Below are 19,520 nucleotides of genomic sequence, written 5' to 3'. Positions count from 1 at the left end.
CACCAGCCCACTCACGGACCTGCAGGAACTTCCCCTGATATGCGGGACAGGTTCTCGGCGGCGTAGTCTTCCCGCTCCACCACGCAGAGGCTGAAGCCCCACCGAGCCCCCTCCATGTCCCGGACGCTGCTCCACCTGTCGGTGGCCCGGTCGTAGCGCTCCACGTAGCGGATGCAGCGGGGGCTGTTGAAGCCTCCGGCGGCGTACAGCTTGTCCTCCAACACCGCCAAGCCGAAGCTGGAGCGAGCAGAGGTCATGGGCGTTCCCCTGCTCCACCTGTTGGAGCCCGGGTCGTAGGTGAGGACTCTGTTGGTGGTGTCGATTTGTCTGACGCCGCCGACCTGAGGAAGGACACCCCAGGGTGGTGCTTAATGGCAATGAGAAGAAGCTACACCTTCACCCGAAGGAGCTGTTCACGAGCCTCCAATAGATGTCAATTATTATCTTTTCAGACCCAAAGCAAATGTTCTGTGCGAATGAATCTCATGTTGATTCATGAAGTCCATCTCTAGCAGGAAAAGGCCCAACAGCTCTGAAGGGCCCTGAAGTCACCGTAGAAGGTCTGTGAAAACGAAGGAGATCGCGCTCTGCTTACTACGTAGATCAGGTCATCGTAGGCGGCGGCTTGCGCGGCGTTGTAGCCGGCGGGCATCGGGGCGATCAGCGTCCACTGGTTGGTGTGAGGGTCGTAGCACTCGGCGTTGGCCAGAGCCGTGTAAAAGGGGACGCCGGCAAAAATGTACACCTGGGGAAATGAACGAGTGAGGAGACGACATCAGCTACTGTTGCCACGGTAACGGACACGCTTTAGTCGAAAGGTCTTTTTGATAAACTATGACGTCCCATCCGGAGCGATGAGAAGTGACCGTGTGGAGCAGGAAGACGCTGATTGACAGGTCTCCACCAGTGACTTATTCAACGTTTACGTCATTCATCTTCATCGAGATACAACCAGCCCCCATCGACGCCCCTGTGACGTCACCTTGCCGCGCAGAGCCGCCGCACAGCTGTTGCTCCGCTGCCTGTGCATCGGCGCCAACAAGGTCCAGTTCCCGGTGTCGGCCCGGTATCGCTCGGCGGTGTTGAGTATGCCGAATGTGTCCATCCCCCCCAGGGCGTAGATGCAGCCGTCCAGCACCACGGCGGTCAGGTGGCCGCGGGGTTTGCGCATGGAGCCCGCGTTCCGCCAGGTCCGCGTGGCGACGTCCATCGCGCACACGCTCCTCGTGTACTGGACCCCGTCGAAGCCCCCGATGCAGAACACGGCTCCGTTGAGGACGGCGAAGCTGTGGAAGCCCACGAAGGGCCCGCGGGCCATTCTGGACCAGCGGTCCGCGCGCACGTCGTACACGTCGATCTGGTTGCACGAGGAGCCGCTCTGCCAGCCGCCGATGGCCAGCAGCAGCGCGGGGGGCAGGCGCACGGGGGCCAGCGGCCTCGCCGCGGCGGGGTTGCGCATGGCCGCGATGGCCTGGATGACCATGGTCATGCACTCCAGGTTCCTCCTCACCAGCGTGTTCTGACTCACCCCGCCAAGCAGGTGGTGGCTGGACATCAACAACAGGCGCACCTGGAGGAGGGCGAGATGTTGTCCAGGCGCAACAAGGAACCAACAGGAGGCCTTTTAACATCAAACGCTGCTTCTTTGAGACATTTTTGAATCAGTGAAACAGTGTAACCACAAGTCCATGTGAGCACTACGTCCATAAGTCATAAATCTGAACTTGTGTCTCCTTCGGTCACCTTGCTCATCAGCATCACCAGGTGGCAACAGCGGTCCTCGGGGGCGTGGCCCACCCAGCGGAGGACGGCCTCGAACACCACGTCCTCCCGCTTCACGTGGAGCTCGTCCCGCCCGATGACATCCGCCAGCTGCCAGGCGGAGAGCTCCAGGAACTTCTCCGAGTTGGCCGCCACCTCCTCGAAGTGTCGCAGCATGTGGTGGTAGGCCTTCCGCCTCAGCACGGGCCGCCTGTGGGAGTCCGCCAGCAGCCACGTCTCCACGCAGGTGACGGAGGTGAGCCGGCGCTCCAGGAAGTCGCAGCAGGCCTGGACCACGGCGGTGGCGGCGAGGCGCCCCGCCGTCTCCAACAGCTCCAGCAAGTTCTCCTCCGTCAGCGCCACCGAGCCGGTGTAGGCGTGCTGCAGGAGGAGGCGCATGGCGGTTGGCGACACGTGGGGCAAGGTGAAGATCTTCTGCTGCGGCGACGACTTGGTGCAGAAGAGATCTCTGTGGGGATGCCGATTAACAAAAAAAAAAAAATCCACATTTACAATGAGTTGTGATGTAGAGATGCCGTATAGGTCTCTGGTAAACCTGTCAATCACTCTGTAGCCCCGCCCTAAATCATCCTCTGCTTTATCTGTAGACCCTACATGGACCATCATTCACTAAATGAACATTATGCTGTATAATGAATAAATAAAAAATAAATCAAGAGAGTACTCATTTTCTCAGACTTCTATGCGACCAGAGGAGTCGCCCCCTGCTGGTCAGTAGAGGGATCACAACTTTAAAAGATCCGAAAAAACAGATCAATCCGATGAGATGGAGTATGTTGAGGTTTAGAATCATCACGTCTTTCATTTTCAAACTTCTAGTCTTCAGCCCTGAGTGATGAAAAACATTCCTCCATTGCTTCATTAGACACACACACACACACACACACACACACACACACACACACACACACACACACACACACACACCTGAAGTAGGTGCTGCAGTTGCAGAGGACGACCTTGTGGACTGTGAAGTCCTCGTGTCCCGTGACGCGGATCACGGCGTCGCACAGCTTCCCCTCCAGCCGGAGGTCGTTCAAGATGCAGCTCATCGTTTGCTAGATTCATATAATTCGCACGTGCGTATTTAACGTTAATAATGATAACTTATTTATAGCACATTTCCAAACAATGGACGCCTTAGTGAGCCACTGACCAGATGTTTTCATTTGAAACTCACATTGGCCGTTTTCAAAAAATGCTTTGGTGGTTTCTCCATAAATTTAAAACATAAACATTGAAGCTTGTTAGATAGTTAGCTTGTTAGCGAGTTTGTGCGTTAGCTTGTTAGCTAGTTTGCGCGTTAGCTTGTTAGCTAGTTTGCGCGTTAGCTTGTTAGCTAGTTTGCGCGTTAGCTTGTTAGCTAGTTAGCTTGTTGTCGCTGCTAGTGTTGCCACCAGCGCCTTGACAGACTTTGCAATAAATCGTTTTCCGATCTAACGTCGGATTTTCCAAAACCAAAACCCCTCCAAACAGACGCAGCTCCTCTCCTGCATCTCTGGTCTCTCGTTGAATGGCTCTTTTCTGTGTTTTCATGTAGCAACAGAGTTCCTTCTTGTTGTGAGCAGCATGCAGTTTAAAATGAGCTTTAATAAAGTCCTGCTTACTTCCAATAATCACATAATAATACGTTTAGGTTTGTTTAATTGCAGCCATTATGTAATTAATAATGTTATATACTGTTATTCTCCGTCTCAAGCTGCAACACAAACAGATTTACTTTGTTTTTTCTTCATCATAAACCAGCACAAAATGTGAAACATTTCACTTTTACACTTTATTGTTTAAAGTTGTTACAAAAAAAGTGTTGGAAACATTCTTTGCTTTTTGCCTTTTCAAGCACGAGGAGATGCCAAAGGAGAGGAAGAGGAAATAGAGGAAGTATAAGAGGAAGAAGGAGAAGAGAAAGTAGAAGATAACAGTACAGACACAAAGTGAAGCCCTTTACTCACATTTAACTCACTGAGACACACAACCAAACACAAAAAAATGGGGAGGAGGAAATCCAGAACAGACGTTTGTATCACGAGGAAACCTCACAAGACTTGTGTGTGTGTGTCTGTGTGTGTGTGTGTCACAGGTCATTGTGTTCTCCCTGAGGTGAGGTCACACACACACACACACACACTCCTGATGGGTTTCTACAGTGCAACTGTGTGTGTCTCTCTCAACACGAAGTGATGTATCATTGATTACAGGATTCGTGACCTCTGACCTCACGATTCACACTCCTGATTTAAGTGTTTGATCTTATTCGGCGCGTTCGTTCAATTCTCGATTGATGGTCGTGTGCGTTTGGGTTGAAGAGCTGAAGGATTTAACAAAGTATCGAATGAAACATTTTTGGACCAAAACTGAGATAAAAAGTTTGAAACGAGGAGCACCGAACGTCACATTCATCTCGTTAGAGCGCAAGTAGAATCGTTCCTTTACTGAAGAAATGTAATCACACAGCTGAGAACTTTCATCATTTGAGTTCATTAAACCGTACATAATTATTTAGGTTAGATTTCAAATCATTGTCTCTTATGAAATGAAAGCTCTCTGCATTAACTGGACGATTCTTCATTGAACGTTTTCATTCACCTGCACCGATTGCTTGTTTTAGTCGTACAACAAACTGATCTGGTGAGAAGCTCGAGTCCATTTAACAGCTCGCCGCAAAGTACACACACACACACACACACACACACACACACACACACACAGAGACACACGCGCGTTTGTGTGTTTTAAACCTGAGTCAAACAGCTACAGTTGAGTGCGTTCGGATGGGCGGGACTTCCTGCACTGCGACCACTCAGGTGAGAAGCACATTTTAAAGTCCCCCTTCCCACAAATCATGTGTTTAAAATCAGCGTTTTTCAAAATAAAACAGCGTCTCTAAGGGCTCTGACAGCGTGTTGAACGTGACACAAGCTGAGGTTGTTATTTCAGGATCAATACTCGTTATCAGTGTTGTTGTTGTACCTGTGCAGGTGAGCCTGAGCACAACGGAACAAAGTTCTCATTTTGAACTAGTTTCTGTGTGCAAGTTCCTTTAAATATAGTAAAAATGATCTGACCCAGTTTGAGTGTGTGTGTGTGTGTGTGTGTGCTACATCGCTGCCAACATGTGACCAGAGGAGATTCACTCACCAACAGAAACGCGTCAGTGGAATTTAAAGGGAGGGAGGAGTCCATCCGAGTGTTACACAGACGTCTGGAGGACTCAGTTTCCCACAATGCTTTGTGAGGTTTGAGTTCCAAATCTATTGCTTTTAATGTGAAAGGATGATGGGGGGGGGGGGGGGGGGGACACACAAGGTGAGAGCACGCCAGAGGACGAGGGGTATAAATAGGACAGATCTGAGGGGGAAAGACGAAACCCTCAGAAGACATTTAAAACTTTATATCTGATCAATATACTGTATTTTAAAATAAAAACGCTAAGCACGGAAAACGGGTGAAGCCATAAATAAACGTCTCTGTTTAAATTAGCTCTGAGAGATGTACATAGATGGATATTGCAACAATAAACATGAATACAAGTGTTAGTAATTTAGAAAAATACTGTTGCTGAAAGTTCTTTCCCAGAAACAAACGAAAGGTTTTAAGCCAGCAGTGTCCTCTGTTTGTTTCTGGTTTCACGTGAAAATATAGAAATCTTTGTTGTCATTCATGAAAAAAAATCAATACAAAGGTCACTTAAAAATGAGAGAGACAAAAAAAGTTCATCTTTCAGCGGCAGAGGAAAGAAAACCAAATGTGTGTATCCCCCCGTTCTGTACTGCAGGGTCTGCCTCACGCAAAGCATGCTGGGAAGCCGCCGCCCCCCCCCCCGCCCCCCGCCTAGTCGAGCGGCCCCTGGAAGATGAGTCTGACGAAGCCCTGCTCGCCGCTCAGCTGCTGGGCGCAGAAGGGGCAGGCGGCGTGGAAGGTGTGCGTGCCGTGCGGCAGCGGGATCTGGCTCCAGAAGGACGCCGTCTTCTCCGAGCAGACGTGGCCGCAGGGGTTGAAGGCGTGCGTGGGGGGGGCGGCGTCCAGGTAGAAGCCCGCCTCGCAGCCCAGCCACAGCGGCACGTAGGGGCCCTTGGCGCGGCACATGGGGCACTCGCGCTGGCGGCCCTCGCGCTCCTCGCGGTGGTTGCCCCAGTCGTGGTAGCCGTGCACGTGGCCGCACTGCAGGTACACCCACGGCTGCTTCTCGTCCGGCGTGTCCTTGCGCCGCATGGAGGGGAAGGCCAGCGTGTTGAAGCCCACGGGGCACTGCGGCCGCGCCGCGTTGATCTCCTGCCGCAGCGCCTCCAGGTGCTTGAGGGTGGGGGTGCGCGAGAGGCCCTCGGCGGTGCGCCACAGCAAGGTGGCGCCGCAGAGGTCCACCAGGGAGCCGTCCACCAGCTCCTGACTCTCGGCCTCCACCTGGAAGGAGGAGCGCGGTGGAGGAACCAACCAAACCAAACTTATTAAATAACTATGATGTCATCATTTCATGAAATGTCCAATAAAGAATGAAGAAATATCTATATTTTCATATAAATATTCAGATAAATATATAAATATAAAGATTCAAATAAGCAGAGAAAAGCTACAGATTATTTCATTTCTTTCATTCTCAAATATTCCTCCTTATATGGTTTTACTCTGACGGCCTGTAACGCCACACCTTATTCCCAATGCATGCTGGGAGAGCCCCCCCCCACCCAGTAGGAGCAGCCTATTGTAGTGTCTGTCTGGGAACAGTAGGGGGCAGCGTGAGCGAAAGCTGGTGAAACACAAGTGTGTGTCCCTAGTGTGTAACAGCGGGTTGTAACACACATTCTGGACCAGGTCAGAGGTCACATTCTTCCAGATGTTTAGTCGATCACACGCTGAAACATTTATTACCATTTCATCCTGTAACCCAATCATTAGAACACACTTATATAACTAATAACATAACAAGTTAACTGATATCATCCTGTGTGTGCTAGCTGTTAGCATTACCCCCCCCACGACCTCAGAGCCTAAAGGTGTGTGTGTTTGTGTGTAAAGTTTTCCTCATCCAGAAATGACTCTGTGATGTAAAAAGTCTAAATCGGCGTCTGTGTGTCGGCCATGTTGTTTCCACCGTCCTAGTGTGATCAGTGATGTCATCGCGGCGGTCCTCACCATCTTCCCGCGCTGCTGCGCCGAGCGGGTCTCCCTCAGCGTGAAGACGTGGCCGCAGACGGAGATCTCCCTCCAGACGCCGGGCTTGGAGTCCTGGGTGAAGCCGGTGCGCGGGTGCATCACCAGCACGCCGTTGGTGGTCAGCCCGTCCATCTGAGCGTCCGGCGTCTTCCACTTCGCGGCCTTCTCCTGGTGGGAGGAGGGAGGAAGGGGAGGGGGGGGGGACCGGCATAAATGAAGCCCTGTGAATCCGTAGTGACGTTGTACCTCGGCCCGTGTTGCTCACCCCGAGGAAGATGTTCTTGGAGGAGTCGAAGCCGGCGGCGTAGATGCGCGCGGTGTAAGGCGGCGTGCGCTGGCACATGATGCGGCAGGCGAAGCGGGAGATGGTGCTCTGGACCGACTGGGTGTCGGCGTTGCTCTGGCTGCCCGCCACCGTGTCCGTCACCACGAAGTCGATGGGGCTCTCCGTGGATCGTCCGATCTGGAGGGGGAGGGTATTAGATTCAGGTATTAGAAGTTCCTGTTGGTGATTCATCTGAGGAGGTACGGGCAGCTCCGACTGGAAGGGACCTTCAAAGCGGGGCGGGTTACCTGGAACATGTCTGCATTGCTGTCCTGGGTGTACTCCACCACCACCGTCTGGGCTCGAGACAAAGTGTAAGAGACGCTGTGCTGGTCTTTGTTGCTTATGGCCTGAAGGGAGAAAGGACAGAAGGTGAGGTGTGTGCGTGCGTGTGTGCGTGTGCGTCTGGCTGTGTGTGCGTGTGTGCCCCCACCTTGGCTGCCTGTGGAGAGCAGGCGATGTGAACTGTGCTGGGTTTCACCCCGTTTGACTTCGGTCTCTTGAAAAGTGCAAAGCGGCTCTTACGTCGGCCTCGGTCCCCGTTGGGCAGGGAGCCATTGTACCTGCGCCCACACACACACGCACACGCACACGCACACACACACAACAAGAGGGCATTTAAACAACCAGCCTAATACCGTATTCACACACACACTCCCTCACACTCACACAAATAGAGGCACGCACACAAATTGCAGTTGTTGTCCTTATAATACCTGCTTTCTTAACAAAAGCACATCATGTCCGTTAAAAACAAAGGCCTCCAAACCCAACCCCAGAAAGGCTGAGAAAACACACACACACACACACACACACAGTTCATTTAGGGTGATGCGAGGAAGGGAGAATAAACAGAGGCGTTGCCCCTGACAGAACAGAGTCTCTGTGAGTCTGACGGCACCAGCACTGAGCTGCTGTGTTCCAGAGTGTGTGTGTGTGTGTCTGTGTGTGTCTGTGTGTGTGTGTGTGTCTGGCTGATTATCCTGCAGTAAGAAAACGTTGAGAAGAGCGACCTCTCAGCGCTGCGTTTGTGTGCTTTGGGCATAACTGCAGGTATGAATGCACACGCGTGTTCTACACATGTTCTACACATGTTCTATCACCCTGCAGACAGAAACACTTCCACATGGATGAACTCGCTACCAGCCACAGAAGTGACGACTCCTCGTGCTCCACCGCACTACGCGCCATGTGACATCGCATCCTACTGCCACACGTCCCACAGGCCGCCCCCCCCCTCCCCTCAGTCTTCTGGGCCTCCATAGTGGGCCCAGGACTCCCGAGCTCTGCTCCTCCCTGCAGAAGCCTGCAGACTGGTCCAATGGTTGCGTGTAAGCGAGGTGAGGCAACGGCGCCTGGACGACGTTTGGGACAAGGGCGTAACCATGGTGATGCTCAGCCTGGGGAGGGCCGGCCGCTCGGTGATGTGAGAGTTAAACTGTGTGTTCCTACGAGGCGAGGCAGGAGGAACCGGAGTTAGGAAAATGTTAGTACGTGTGTGAAGACGCACACTGCAGCCTTTCATCCACACGAGCGTGTGTGTGTGTGTGTGTGTGTCTGTGTGTGTGTGTGTGTGTGTGTGAGCTCCTCCAAACACCAGTAAGCTCACACTCTCAGTGTGCAGCAACAAGCTGCTGCTTATCCTCCAGACCTATAAAAACAGGTTGTGAGTCGGTGTTTGCTCGTGGCCATTTAGCCTCCAGAAGACCAAACACTGAAGAAGTAGCAGATATTTGATGACATAATTGATGTCTTTGTGCAAAACTGAATAAATACACAGTGGAAGGATATAAACACGGCTGCACTGATGCAGAGACTCTGCATGCATTTAAAAAAGAATGTGCATGAACATGTGATAACACGGACATGCAAGGCGCTGCAGAGTGAAACGTCTCCACGGACGTCCCACCGGGCTTCAAACATGGCGCCGGCGGGCCGAGGCATGGGAGGCCGAGCACGTCGATGGGATCCTCTTCTTGTGCTTGTTCTGGTCGGGTCGTCTCTTTCCATCAGGCAGCAAACTCCAGTCCTGAAGCCGCCGCTTCGTGTGTGAAGGCTGCGTCCTCGGTGGTGTCCACCAGGGGGCGACTGCTCTGGAGTCTGAGAGGAAACGACTCCACTTCTCTCTGGATTTATTCCCTTCTGTTCCTTGGATACAACATGCTACTAATGTCAGGACCATAAAACCCACTACAGGAATAAAGAGCTAGTAGCGGAAAAAGGGGGAGTAAAAAACGGAAAACCGCAGTTCCCCCTCGTAAAGTCCTGGGGGGGGGGGGGGGTTGGCGGGGGTTTCCACTCAGGGAAAAACTTCCACGCTCATCTAACCGCTCCAGCAACAAACTGTGAGTCAGCTGTGTGTGTGTGTGTGTGAGACGTGTTCAGTGTGTGTTTGAGGAGTGTTTTTCTCTGCAGAGGGCGCTGGACGGGGTGGGGGGGCTGGTGGGGGGGTGTCATCCCTCTGGGAATAAACAGAAGGAGGATAAAGGAAGTCCTTCACTGTCAGTTGTTATTAAAGTGTGTGTGTGTGTGTGTGTGTAGTTAAAGGTCTTCTGTACTGATGTGAGGGGGGGAGGGGGCCTGGAGGGGGGGGGTTCTTTCCTACAGCTGAGTATTTGGACTTGAGTCAAAACAAAGTCTAAATTCATCTCGTATCTCCACAAACACTCTGGACACTTTTACCACAACAAAAGTTTATTTAACTGAGAGGATGTTTGTCCTGCGACCTCTGTAAGTCAGATACCCTGTGGGGGGGGAGGAGGGGGGGGGGGGAGACGAGTGGCAGCTGCTCACCCCAGCACAATGAGCTCTCCATACTTCACTGGCACTTTGGTGGAGGAGGTGGTGGAGATGTTCTCCTGCTCCGGGGAGTACATCGAGCACGGCGGATGGAGGGGCGGAGGAGGAGGAGGGCGAGATCCAACAGGGGGAGGGACACAGGAGGGGGAGGGTGGGAAGGGAGGGGAAGGGGGGAGGGAGGGGGAGGTGAAGACCAAATGGTACACAGGGGGAGAAGAGGAGGAGGTGGAGGAAGGGGAAGGGTCAGCTGAGCCTCAGCTTCACCCTCTCATGCTTCATGTGTCCGTCTCCCACCTTCTGCCCTGAAGAAAGACAGAGAGACACAGGACGGAGACACAGGTTAGAGACATATCTCCATGTTCCACAGCTCGCTCTCCTGTAAAGACTCCACCGAACACCAGAGGTCCACGTTGTCACGTGATCTGACAGAAGCTCAGACGTCTTCATCTGAATGAAGGTCAGAAAAAAACAAACCTGGCTCATTTAAAGGAAAGTTCCCTCCGTCAGGGACATGAGGAAGGTCAGGAGGACACATGACTTATTCCTCCTGCTGAGGGAGGCTGTAAACGCTGACTCAGCACACACACACACACACACACACACAAGGGCAGAACAGAAACAGAAGCTCAGGCATCAGGTCGGGATGCAGCGCCACACGTGAATAAAGAATCTGGAGTAAAGTGTTTTGAGGAGGTGGGGGCTTTAATCCTGCACACACTCCTCCCGTCAGAGCGCCGGGAGGAGTTCACACGCGTGGTCCAGTGTTCACCGTAGCACCTAAAAACCATCCCACTGGTTCAGGCGGTGTGATCCGGTGTCAGCTGCACACACACACACACACACACACACACACACACACACACACACACACAGACGCAGACGCTGAAGACCTGCAGGGCCCCGTTACTGAACATGGTGCTGAGTCAGCGTCCCGTCTCGGATGCGTGCTGCACTTGGTCCTGGTTCCTGCAGAAGAGGACTGGAGTGAAAAGGATTCACAGCCAGGTGAAAGATTCTCACAGCAACAAAGACAATGACCCTTTGTCTTTGTGACCCACTTCTGCAGTGAGATGTAATGTGTGCGTCTGAGCCTCTGCGGCTCTGCAGGACTCGGCGCGGCGTGGCGGCGTGCCAGCTGCTGCTTAGCTACCGAGACACACGGCGCTACAACAGCAGAGCGGGAGCCCAAACGGGCCCCGGCGGCGCAGACCCGGGGTCGGGGGGTCGTGACAGCGCGCTGCTGACGGCGGGAGCGGCAAAGAGCTCTGGTTGAAGCCCCCGGTCAGGAGGCAGCGTCACCAGGTCTCAATGCTGCAGGACGCGCTGACCAGGAGCCTCAAGGCCGAAGCTGATTGGCTCTGTGACAAACACGCTTCACAGGGCCTGCGGTTAAAATCATCCATTTCACAACATAAGAATAACTATCAGTAGGGAGTTTCTTGCATTTGAGACACAGCGCTTTCTTCTGGTTTGTTATGCGTGTCACACTACAGAGACATGTCTGAGTTCTCTCTACTTGGAGGACTGTGACACCTGGAATCAAGGCAAGGCCCTGAGGCTGCTTTAAGGTGCAGAGGGTTACATCTATAGATTATTTTCCCTTTCTTTATGAACTAAAAAGATACCGTTCATGCTTTACCAGTCTAAGACGTCCAGGTCACTGCAACATGTGACAAAGAAAAGTCAAACAGGTCCAAACAGGGAAGAAAAACCACATCAGAGACAAAAGCAAAGGACCTCCATCGCAGTGTCAACTTCTTTACTGGAAAGTGTCAACGATACCCTGGTAAAGTGGGTCATGGGATCAATAAATAATAACTGGAGCCCGACTCGGGGAGGACGACGCGCTTCAGGAAGCCAAACTGGATCAATGCTGTAGAACAACAGGAGGGTACAATCACACGGGTTCCTTTAGCTGTGCTCCAACACTAATTCAAATGACATCTATTACGGGGTTCATCGACCTCGTTGTGACGCTCAAAGCGTTCTGCCTGCTGGGCTGAAAGTGTGTGAGTGTCGTCGTGCATGTTGTCGTCGTGCATGTTGTTGTCGTGCATGTTGTCGTCGTGCATGTTGTCGTCGTGCATGTTGTCGTCGTGCATGTTGTCGTCGTGCATGTTGTCGTCGTGCATGTTGTCGTCGTGCATGTTGTCGTCGTGCATGTTGTCGTCGTGCATGTTGTCGTCGTGCATGTTGTCGTCGTGCATGTTGTCGTCGTGCATGTTGTTGTCGTGCATGTTGTTGTCGTGCATGTTGTCGTCGTGCATGTTGTCGTCGTGCCGTTAGCGTCTCTCCTTTGATCTCTGCGGAGGCCCCTCAGCAGGAAGGTGTGTCACCGGCTCCCACCACATCCAAGCAGTCACCTTCACAAGCTTCCACAAGAAGATAAACTATTTGACACATTCAGAAAGTCTTTGTGTATTTCATCTCAAAGAGGCTTTGACCGTCTCCTGCTTTATGCTCACGAGATAGCAGTGTTATGATTGACAGCAGAGCTCGTAGCGACCACTCTGTGTTCAAAGGGCATCTAATAGTAGTTATGGTGGGCTCTTATCTGGAGAAATGTACTTTTTAGTCACTGCAGCGAAGGGACTTCTGTGTGAAGTCGTACATTAAATAAAACGTTTGATCTACACAGCGATGCGACCTCAGAGGCGCTGTGGGCGTCGCATACTTTCTGTCCTAAATCATCGAGAGGCTTTGATGGTGAAGGCCGTGGTTTTATGGTAAAGGCTCAGGTTTCCATTTCCAGGTGCTAACTCAAACCTAATTTCATGAAGATGGTTTTATTATTGGTAAAGGTCTCACGGGAGAAAAAACGGCAAATTTACCCCAAAACAGCACTTTTCTGTTATGACGATTATCATCTCAATGAAATACAAATGTTGTATATTTTAGGTTTGACAACTTGTTACAGTCCTCTTGCGATGTTCAGTCAAAATATCACATTCACTTTCTGTTCTTTATTTTTAACTTTTTTACTTTCTTAACTCTTATTCCTTTATTTTTAAACTAACCCATAGCATCATATTTTATTCCTCTTGCACTATGTTGTCTTGATGTCAAACTGTCTGCCGTCAGGCACCAACCGCCCAGTCAGTGTGTGTCTGACATATTATGGAAATAAATATTTCCTGGACAAAAGTTTGAAAAAGTTTTAAGCGAAAAGGGAAAAGAAATTATGTCTAAAAAGTCTGTGAAAAAAAAAAAATGTAAATAGGTGAGGTAGAAATATGTCCTGGGAAAAAGTTTTTTTTTTAAAGTTACAAATATCAGGTCGGAAAGTATTTCGAAGATATTTGGACATTAATATGGGAGGTCAAAAAGTTAAAAAAATATTGGATAAAAAAAAAGTTTTTTAAAAATAGGTCGAAATTTATTTTGAAAAAGAAAAAATGTCATGGATAAAAAGTCCCAATATATTAGGTCAAAATATGTCATGAAAAAAAAAGAAACAAAATGTTGAATGAAAAAATGTTTTGAAAAAAAGTCCCAAAAAGGCGTGTGCTCGTGCGCACATCAGCAGGGATCTCATTGGTAGCTTTAGCAATGAGGCACTTTGTGCAGCACATGTGACCCGGGCCTGGTGTCCGGTGCGTGGAGCAGCTCGGGGGGGTCAGCGGAGACGGATCCGGTTATGCACACCGCGGAGATTAGACCCAGTGACTCGGAACCTGATCCGAGGGGAGAGGAGGCCGAAGCTGACGCCACACTAACCTGCTTTCTGCCTCCTATCGGCCTGCTGATGACCACGAGCAGATGGCATCGCCATCCCACAACAGGAAGTACCTCAGCAACGTGTATTGTTAGATTACACATTAACCGTCACCTACTTTTGATTCTTAAATAAACATTTAGCTTCTGGCTGAAATCAATTCATTGCATCTCTAGAAAGCTGCACTTCTTCCTGTCTGACTGCTCATCAACGCCTTCTTTATTCTCCGTTTTCCACTGACTGCAAAGGCCTTTGTGTGCGATGCTAACGCCACTAGCTCGTCTCCATGCAGCTTCCAGACGACCACCAGATTTTAATTTCCGTTCAAACAAAGAACTCTTGTCACTTAATACACACATTTACATCCAGGGAAACTACACAAACGTTACGGCTCCGTGAATGGAGTCTCCTGAATCTCCCCTGGATGAACACGGAGGGGTAGGACTTCATTACCAACACTCCTGAACCAGGACAAATATAATCAGGGCTCCACGTTGAGGGGAGTGAAACATTATATTTACGCAGAGTCAATATTTAATCAGAAAATTCCACCTGACGTGGAAGCTTCACACAGTAAAGATGGGGATCTTAGTTCAGTGAAAGCTATGGTGATGTATTCAAATGTAATCTTTAAAATGCAGCGTTAAGAGTGAAAATGGATGTTAGAGGGAGAACTATGACTCGTTTGACCTCCTAACACCAGCCCAAAATTATAATATACCGTTAAACCCAGACCCCCAAATTAAAAAGGATCTTTTATTTCCTAATTCTTTCAATTTTTGTGTTGTAATGCAAATATCGACTAACAAAGTTAAAGGATTCCATTTACAATTTGCCCAATTGTTCAAATCTCTGTAGATTTTATTCATCATCTGTTGGATGAAAGCTTAATTTCCAGCACTGATTAAATATGTAGCGTGTGAGGGTTTTCATGGATGTAATCAGCTTACGACCCTGCAGGAACATCTCCGTCCAGCCTCCAGCTCGTCTGCTCTGAAGTGATTTAGTGTCATGTCAGTCATGTCATGTCATGTGACATGTCAGTTTGCAGTAAAGCAGCGTGAAGTGGAATACAGTGAAGGTTTAATTGTTCTGGATTCAGATGTGAACAAACAGCAGAACTATGTGATGAACAACCCGCCATAAAATATCAATTAGCTTCAGCCCGTCTTGTTACTCAACCCCCCCCTTTTTACAGAAACAAATCTGCAGATACATGCCCACCCTGGAAGAACTGTTACACCAGATGAGCTGTTAGCAACGCGCCGCGTCAACATTAGGCCCCGCTGAGCTGAGAGAGTCCAAACCGGTGGGACCAGGACGGAAAAAGGGAGCAGTGGGCAACAGGCAGGATTAGAATGATCCACTTGGCTCTGGAGCCCAACTAGAACCAGAGGAAGCGTTGCCACAACAATACAAAACGCCCCCAGCTATAAACAGCAGGCTGTGGAAGACGGGTCAGAGAGAGGCCTTCGTTAGGCACACGGTGATGTCATCAAACGCCTCCGTTAGGCACACGGTGATGTCATCAAACGCCTCCGTTAGGCACACGGTGATGTCATCAAACGCCTCCGCTACACCTGACCAGCACATGGGGAGATGTACCACCCTCCCCCCTCACCCCGTACGACCCTCCCCTTCTTACACTGAGGAGCTCAAGCATCTGGTTAAAGAAAACGTTTCTATCCAAATCTATGTTTTAAATATGGAATAAAATGTCTGACAAAATGTTGTTTTCTGGTGGAACCGATGAGAAAAGGCGGCACATTTGATCACAAAGCTGGTTTCTAGAGCGGGGGGGGCTCTGATAAACGGTGTAGCGTTTAAACCAGAACATTTACCGTCCTGCTCCATTGCTAAACGTCACACCTAAACACAGCGACCCCCTTAATCATCACGTATTTCTCAGTGCACCACGGAGCCGTTTGCACCTCCGTCACCCGCTCCTAAAAACACAGACCCTTCGGCGCCAAGCCCCTGCTGAGGACTAAATGAACTCATCAAAACAAGCTGCTGGTTGCTCTGGAGTCTCCCGCTGGCATCCGCAAAGAACCCGGTCCAAACACAACAGTCTGCACTCGTGTGCGTGGTCTGGAGGACGGCAGGAGACCAATGTGTCATCCAGAAGGTTCCTTCTCTCCGCTGTCCGACAACAGAGAAGAGCATTTCTCCGGCTTTTAGTCTTTATTTGCTTTTGGGAATAACTTTACAAGTGTGTGTGCAGATCAGACAAAGTGACACTGAGAGTGGCTTGTGAAAGAACCATCTTATATATATTACATATAATGTATTCATTAATATCACATTCTACTATCAAAGCAAATGCTAGAATGACGGTGGTGAAATGCTCGACACTGAGCTTACGTTCTGTCACCGTCGCTTTTACGACGCGAACGAGTCGCTTGGGTTTAGTTCACGAGTCACAGAACATTCGAGGCCGACTCGCGTCATTCACCAGATGGAACCGGGTTGTTTATTTGATCACCAGCGCTGGTTGTTCTTCTGGACCGGTTGTTCCGGTAAGCGGCTCTGGGAGGAGGCCGAGCCGGCGACACAAGGCAGGAGGAGAAATAGGAGGGCCGCTGTTCAAATTACAGCCTCATCAATGATTCAGTGGTGAACGCACAACACAGACACACAAACAACAAGACACAGACTCTCACACAGAGATGCAGACTGTGAGCATGTGCAACAGAATGTGTGGAACAAAAACTCTAATGTGTGCAAACCGTAGGACATCAGAACCACACGTGGGTGCAATCACACATGCTTCTACAGCCGAGTCTCCTGATTGTACGAAGCTTACTGTGACCTTCCTCACAGCATGGCAACGCAGAGAGAGCGCGCGTGTGTGTGTGTGTGTGTGTGTGTGAGAGAGCAATGATTCATGCATTCAGAGCACCGAGGAAAATGACACTTTGCTGCGGTTCACTTGAATAATTCCGCAAACATGTTCGAAGCGCTTTATAATTTGAACAAGTGACCGAAGAGCTCAACAAACTCTTGCAAAGTGTTACTGGGTCAACATGGGTCAACACTCCTCTGGGCCCATAGAAGTCTACCAGAAACTTTATTGTAAACATGAGTTTATGGTCTCAGTCTCTAGTTTCAAGTCTTCTTCAATGCAGCATGATGTTCATTTAGTGACTGATGGTCCATGTAGAGTCAAACAGACCATGAAGCAGGAGATGCTTTAGGGCGGGGCCTAACGCTGATTGACAGGTCTCTACCAGTCATTACTTATCCTGGTTGCGTTTCACACAGCGGCGAACGTCTTGTTGCTGCTGTGTCGAGCACGAGGACTTTAATTATGTAATGGATTTTCAGCAACTGCTGCCCAGGCTTTTGGTCGTCCTGCATTCGCAGGAACAGCAGGGCCCCCCAGGGAAGCCTCAACAAGTCACACACTCAAACGTGCATGCGTGCGTGTTGATTGAAAAATTGAAAAAGGAAGGTTGGCGAGCGAGACGGAAAATGGCAGCCATGGCTGTTCTGAGGCGAGATGATAGCTGCGGGTCCGTGAGAGGTGTCACTGTGGGAAGAGAAGGAGCCGAGGTGCAGCCGCCTTCATGACCTACACACACACACACACACACACACACACACACACACACACACACACACACTTTCATTTCCATTCCATCTGTAACGTCAATAGGGCTCTTCCCTTCCTGCTTGTAAGAAGTATTCTGCTGATACGGACTGTACTGGAGCACCTGAGTTGATGTGTGAAGGCCTCGGTAACAAAGCTGTGAGAAACAGCTCGATTCTCACAGCAGTTTGAGAGCGTTGAACCGAGCACACGCCGCCTCACGCCACACTATGGAAAGACGCCGGTGGTTTAATGCCCCCCCCCATTACTCCCCCTCTTTCCTACCCCACCGTCCAGAAACAAGGCCATAAAAAAACGTGCCCACTGTCTGACCCACTTTCCACCACAGACGTAATCTCCCTCCGCAAACTGCAGCCTCCGCTCGTGGCGGGTTGTTGGTTTGAATCTCAAACGCACTCACTCAACAGGTGTTACGATGGTTACAGCTTGCATAGATTTCCATCAGGAACCAGGAAACATTTATTGCCATAATATGTCAGACATACGTGGGATTTGACTTGGCGGTTGGTGCCCGACGGCAGACGGTACGACAAAGAACAACAAACAACATAATTAGGTCAATGCGGATTAAATGTAGGTTAAGCTCACACTTAGTCCGGTCTGCAGAGCACGTAGACGTGTTTCCTCAAATCAAAACTTATCGCAATTCACAGCCAGGTCGTCAGGTCATTCCACCAAACTATATAACTGCATTTATAATGTCAAATATTTCAAAAAGCTTTGTTTATTGGGAGTTAAAAGGCACTTCTCTCATTCTACTGGACCGTGTACAACAACAAACACATTTCTGAATCAAATTAAAAATAATTGATAATATTGGAGGGTTTTTTTCTTTTCTGGGATGAGAGCATAAGAGATAAGATAAGAGCATCCGGACTGGGGGGCCTCTCTGTGTCCCCACAGACCGGGTTACTACATCAGAGCTGCTCTCCCGTCGGCTCTGGTTCCAACCCTGAAACCGAGACTCACACACACCAGAACACACACCCAATGCAAACGTGCAGACCTGAACGAGTGTGTGCAACACAGCAAATCAGGTCCAATCCCCCCCCCACCCCCCACCCTTGCATCACCAGACTTAAAGCACTGCTAGACTACAACATTGAGTTGTGTCTCCATGCACACTGATGTGTGCAGATGCAAAGCTTTTGTATGTAGCCCCCCTCCCCAGAGCACCCATTTCAACTCATCAGTCCTTAGATGACATGCAGAGAGAGACAGAGACAGGAGGACAGAGACAGAGACAGAGACAGAGAGACAGAGACAGACACAGAGAGTCATTAACAGCCATCGAGCTGTTAGTAATGGCGTGAGTTAGAGCATTTGCTTAATTCCTTATCAGGCAATGTTCCCTTTCTCCCCCCCCCCCCCCCTCCTCCTCCTCCTCCTCCCTGTGACATGTCAGCTGTGCAGACAGGGAGTAAACTAATACCTGCATCCACACGCACGCGCCATATCTTTAATCTTGAAACAGGTGCACGAGTACGTAGCAGGACACTCCCAGTAAGCCCCGCCCTGCGGTGGACTCACCTCGCTGGGTGAACTGGACACTGCTTTTAAATGAGGGGGGGGGGGGGTCGTTAGCAGAAGCGAGGGGGCCGTTCTCACGGAGCCGCTGGCTCGGGACAAAGCGTGTGACAATGGGGAGGGGAGAGAGAGAGACACCAACTAGCCCCGGCTAGCATGCCGACCCCCCCCCCCACCTACCCGTCGGCGGAGAAGGAGTCAGGTGTAGACGCGTTACTCACCGCGGCGTACCGATGAATGTGAGCGTCCCCGGTGCTGCTAGCTCCTCCGCCGGCTGCTGCTAGCGAGCGAGCTAACGCTTTAAAAACACACACACAAAGACACGATCGATTCCGGGGAGGTCGGCTCCCCTCCTGCCGCTTCACGGCGGCAAGTGAAACAAAACGGAAACGTAAAAAAACGATTTAAAAAAAAAAAAGAAAAGAAAAAACGTAAGCCGACGGGGACTCGTTCGTCGTCCCGGTTCCCGGAGCTGAGAGTAGTGAACGGTCACCGGGAGGAGACGCGCACGGTGTTTGTGTTGTGAGTGACAGCCCGTCCGCGGTGCGCCCTCCTTTGTTGTGAGCATCTGAACGTAAACACACAGGCGTCCTCTGCCCGCGAGCGTA

At 50.4% G+C, this 19,520-nt stretch overlaps 2 protein-coding genes across 3 annotated transcripts; both read right to left on the bottom strand.

The window, feature by feature from the left end:
* Window positions 1-11: 11 nt before the first annotated feature.
* Window positions 12-3,427, bottom strand: LOC119214468 (kelch-like protein 10). Its single transcript, XM_062566465.1, has 5 exons — window positions 2,710-3,427; window positions 1,744-2,230; window positions 983-1,570; window positions 596-745; window positions 12-341 (listed from the first exon to the last, which is right to left on the bottom strand). Exons 1-5 carry the CDS (start codon window positions 2,832-2,834, stop codon window positions 12-14), a joined length of 1,680 nt encoding a protein of 559 aa, XP_062422449.1. The 5' UTR covers window positions 2,835-3,427.
* Window positions 3,428-3,539: 112 nt separating this feature from the next.
* peli1b (pellino E3 ubiquitin protein ligase 1b) lies at window positions 3,540-19,520 on the bottom strand. Of its 2 annotated transcripts, none has more exons than XM_037465035.2 (7): window positions 19,134-19,520; window positions 10,052-10,359; window positions 7,692-7,821; window positions 7,507-7,608; window positions 7,199-7,396; window positions 6,913-7,101; window positions 3,540-6,183 (listed from the first exon to the last, which is right to left on the bottom strand). In XM_037465035.2, exons 2-7 carry the CDS (start codon window positions 10,132-10,134, stop codon window positions 5,614-5,616), a joined length of 1,272 nt encoding a protein of 423 aa, XP_037320932.1. In that variant the 5' UTR covers window positions 10,135-10,359; window positions 19,134-19,520; the 3' UTR covers window positions 3,540-5,613. The 2 variants fall into 2 exon arrangements, with proteins under 2 accessions (XP_037320932.1, XP_037320935.1); XM_037465038.2 differs by having other exon boundaries at window positions 10,052-10,354.

The sequence above is a fragment of the Pungitius pungitius genome, chromosome 13, assembly GCF_949316345.1.
Source record: "Pungitius pungitius chromosome 13, fPunPun2.1, whole genome shotgun sequence".
Taxonomy (NCBI): Eukaryota; Metazoa; Chordata; class Actinopteri; order Perciformes; family Gasterosteidae; genus Pungitius; species Pungitius pungitius.
This window is presented reverse-complemented; position numbering and strand designations above follow the sequence as displayed.

Coding starts and splice junctions, on each gene's coding strand:
- LOC119214468 (XM_062566465.1), bottom strand. CDS start 2,834: ATGAGCTGCATCTTGAACGACCTCCGGCTGGAGGGGAAGCTGTGCGAC. Junction 2,231..2,709: donor AACTGCAGCACCTACTTCAG/GTGTGTGTGTGT, acceptor GCATCCCCACAG/AGATCTCTTCTGCACCAAGT. Junction 746..982: donor CGGCGGCTCTGCGCGGCAAG/GTGACGTCACAG, acceptor TCATTTCCCCAG/GTGTACATTTTTGCCGGCGT.
- peli1b (XM_037465035.2), bottom strand. CDS start 10,134: ATGTACTCCCCGGAGCAGGAGAACATCTCCACCACCTCCTCCACCAAA. Junction 7,822..10,051: donor GGAGAGCTCATTGTGCTGGG/GTGAGCAGCTGC, acceptor GTGTGGGCGCAG/GTACAATGGCTCCCTGCCCA. Junction 6,184..6,912: donor CGCAGCAGCGCGGGAAGATG/GTGAGGACCGCC, acceptor TCCTCCTTCCAG/GTGGAGGCCGAGAGTCAGGA.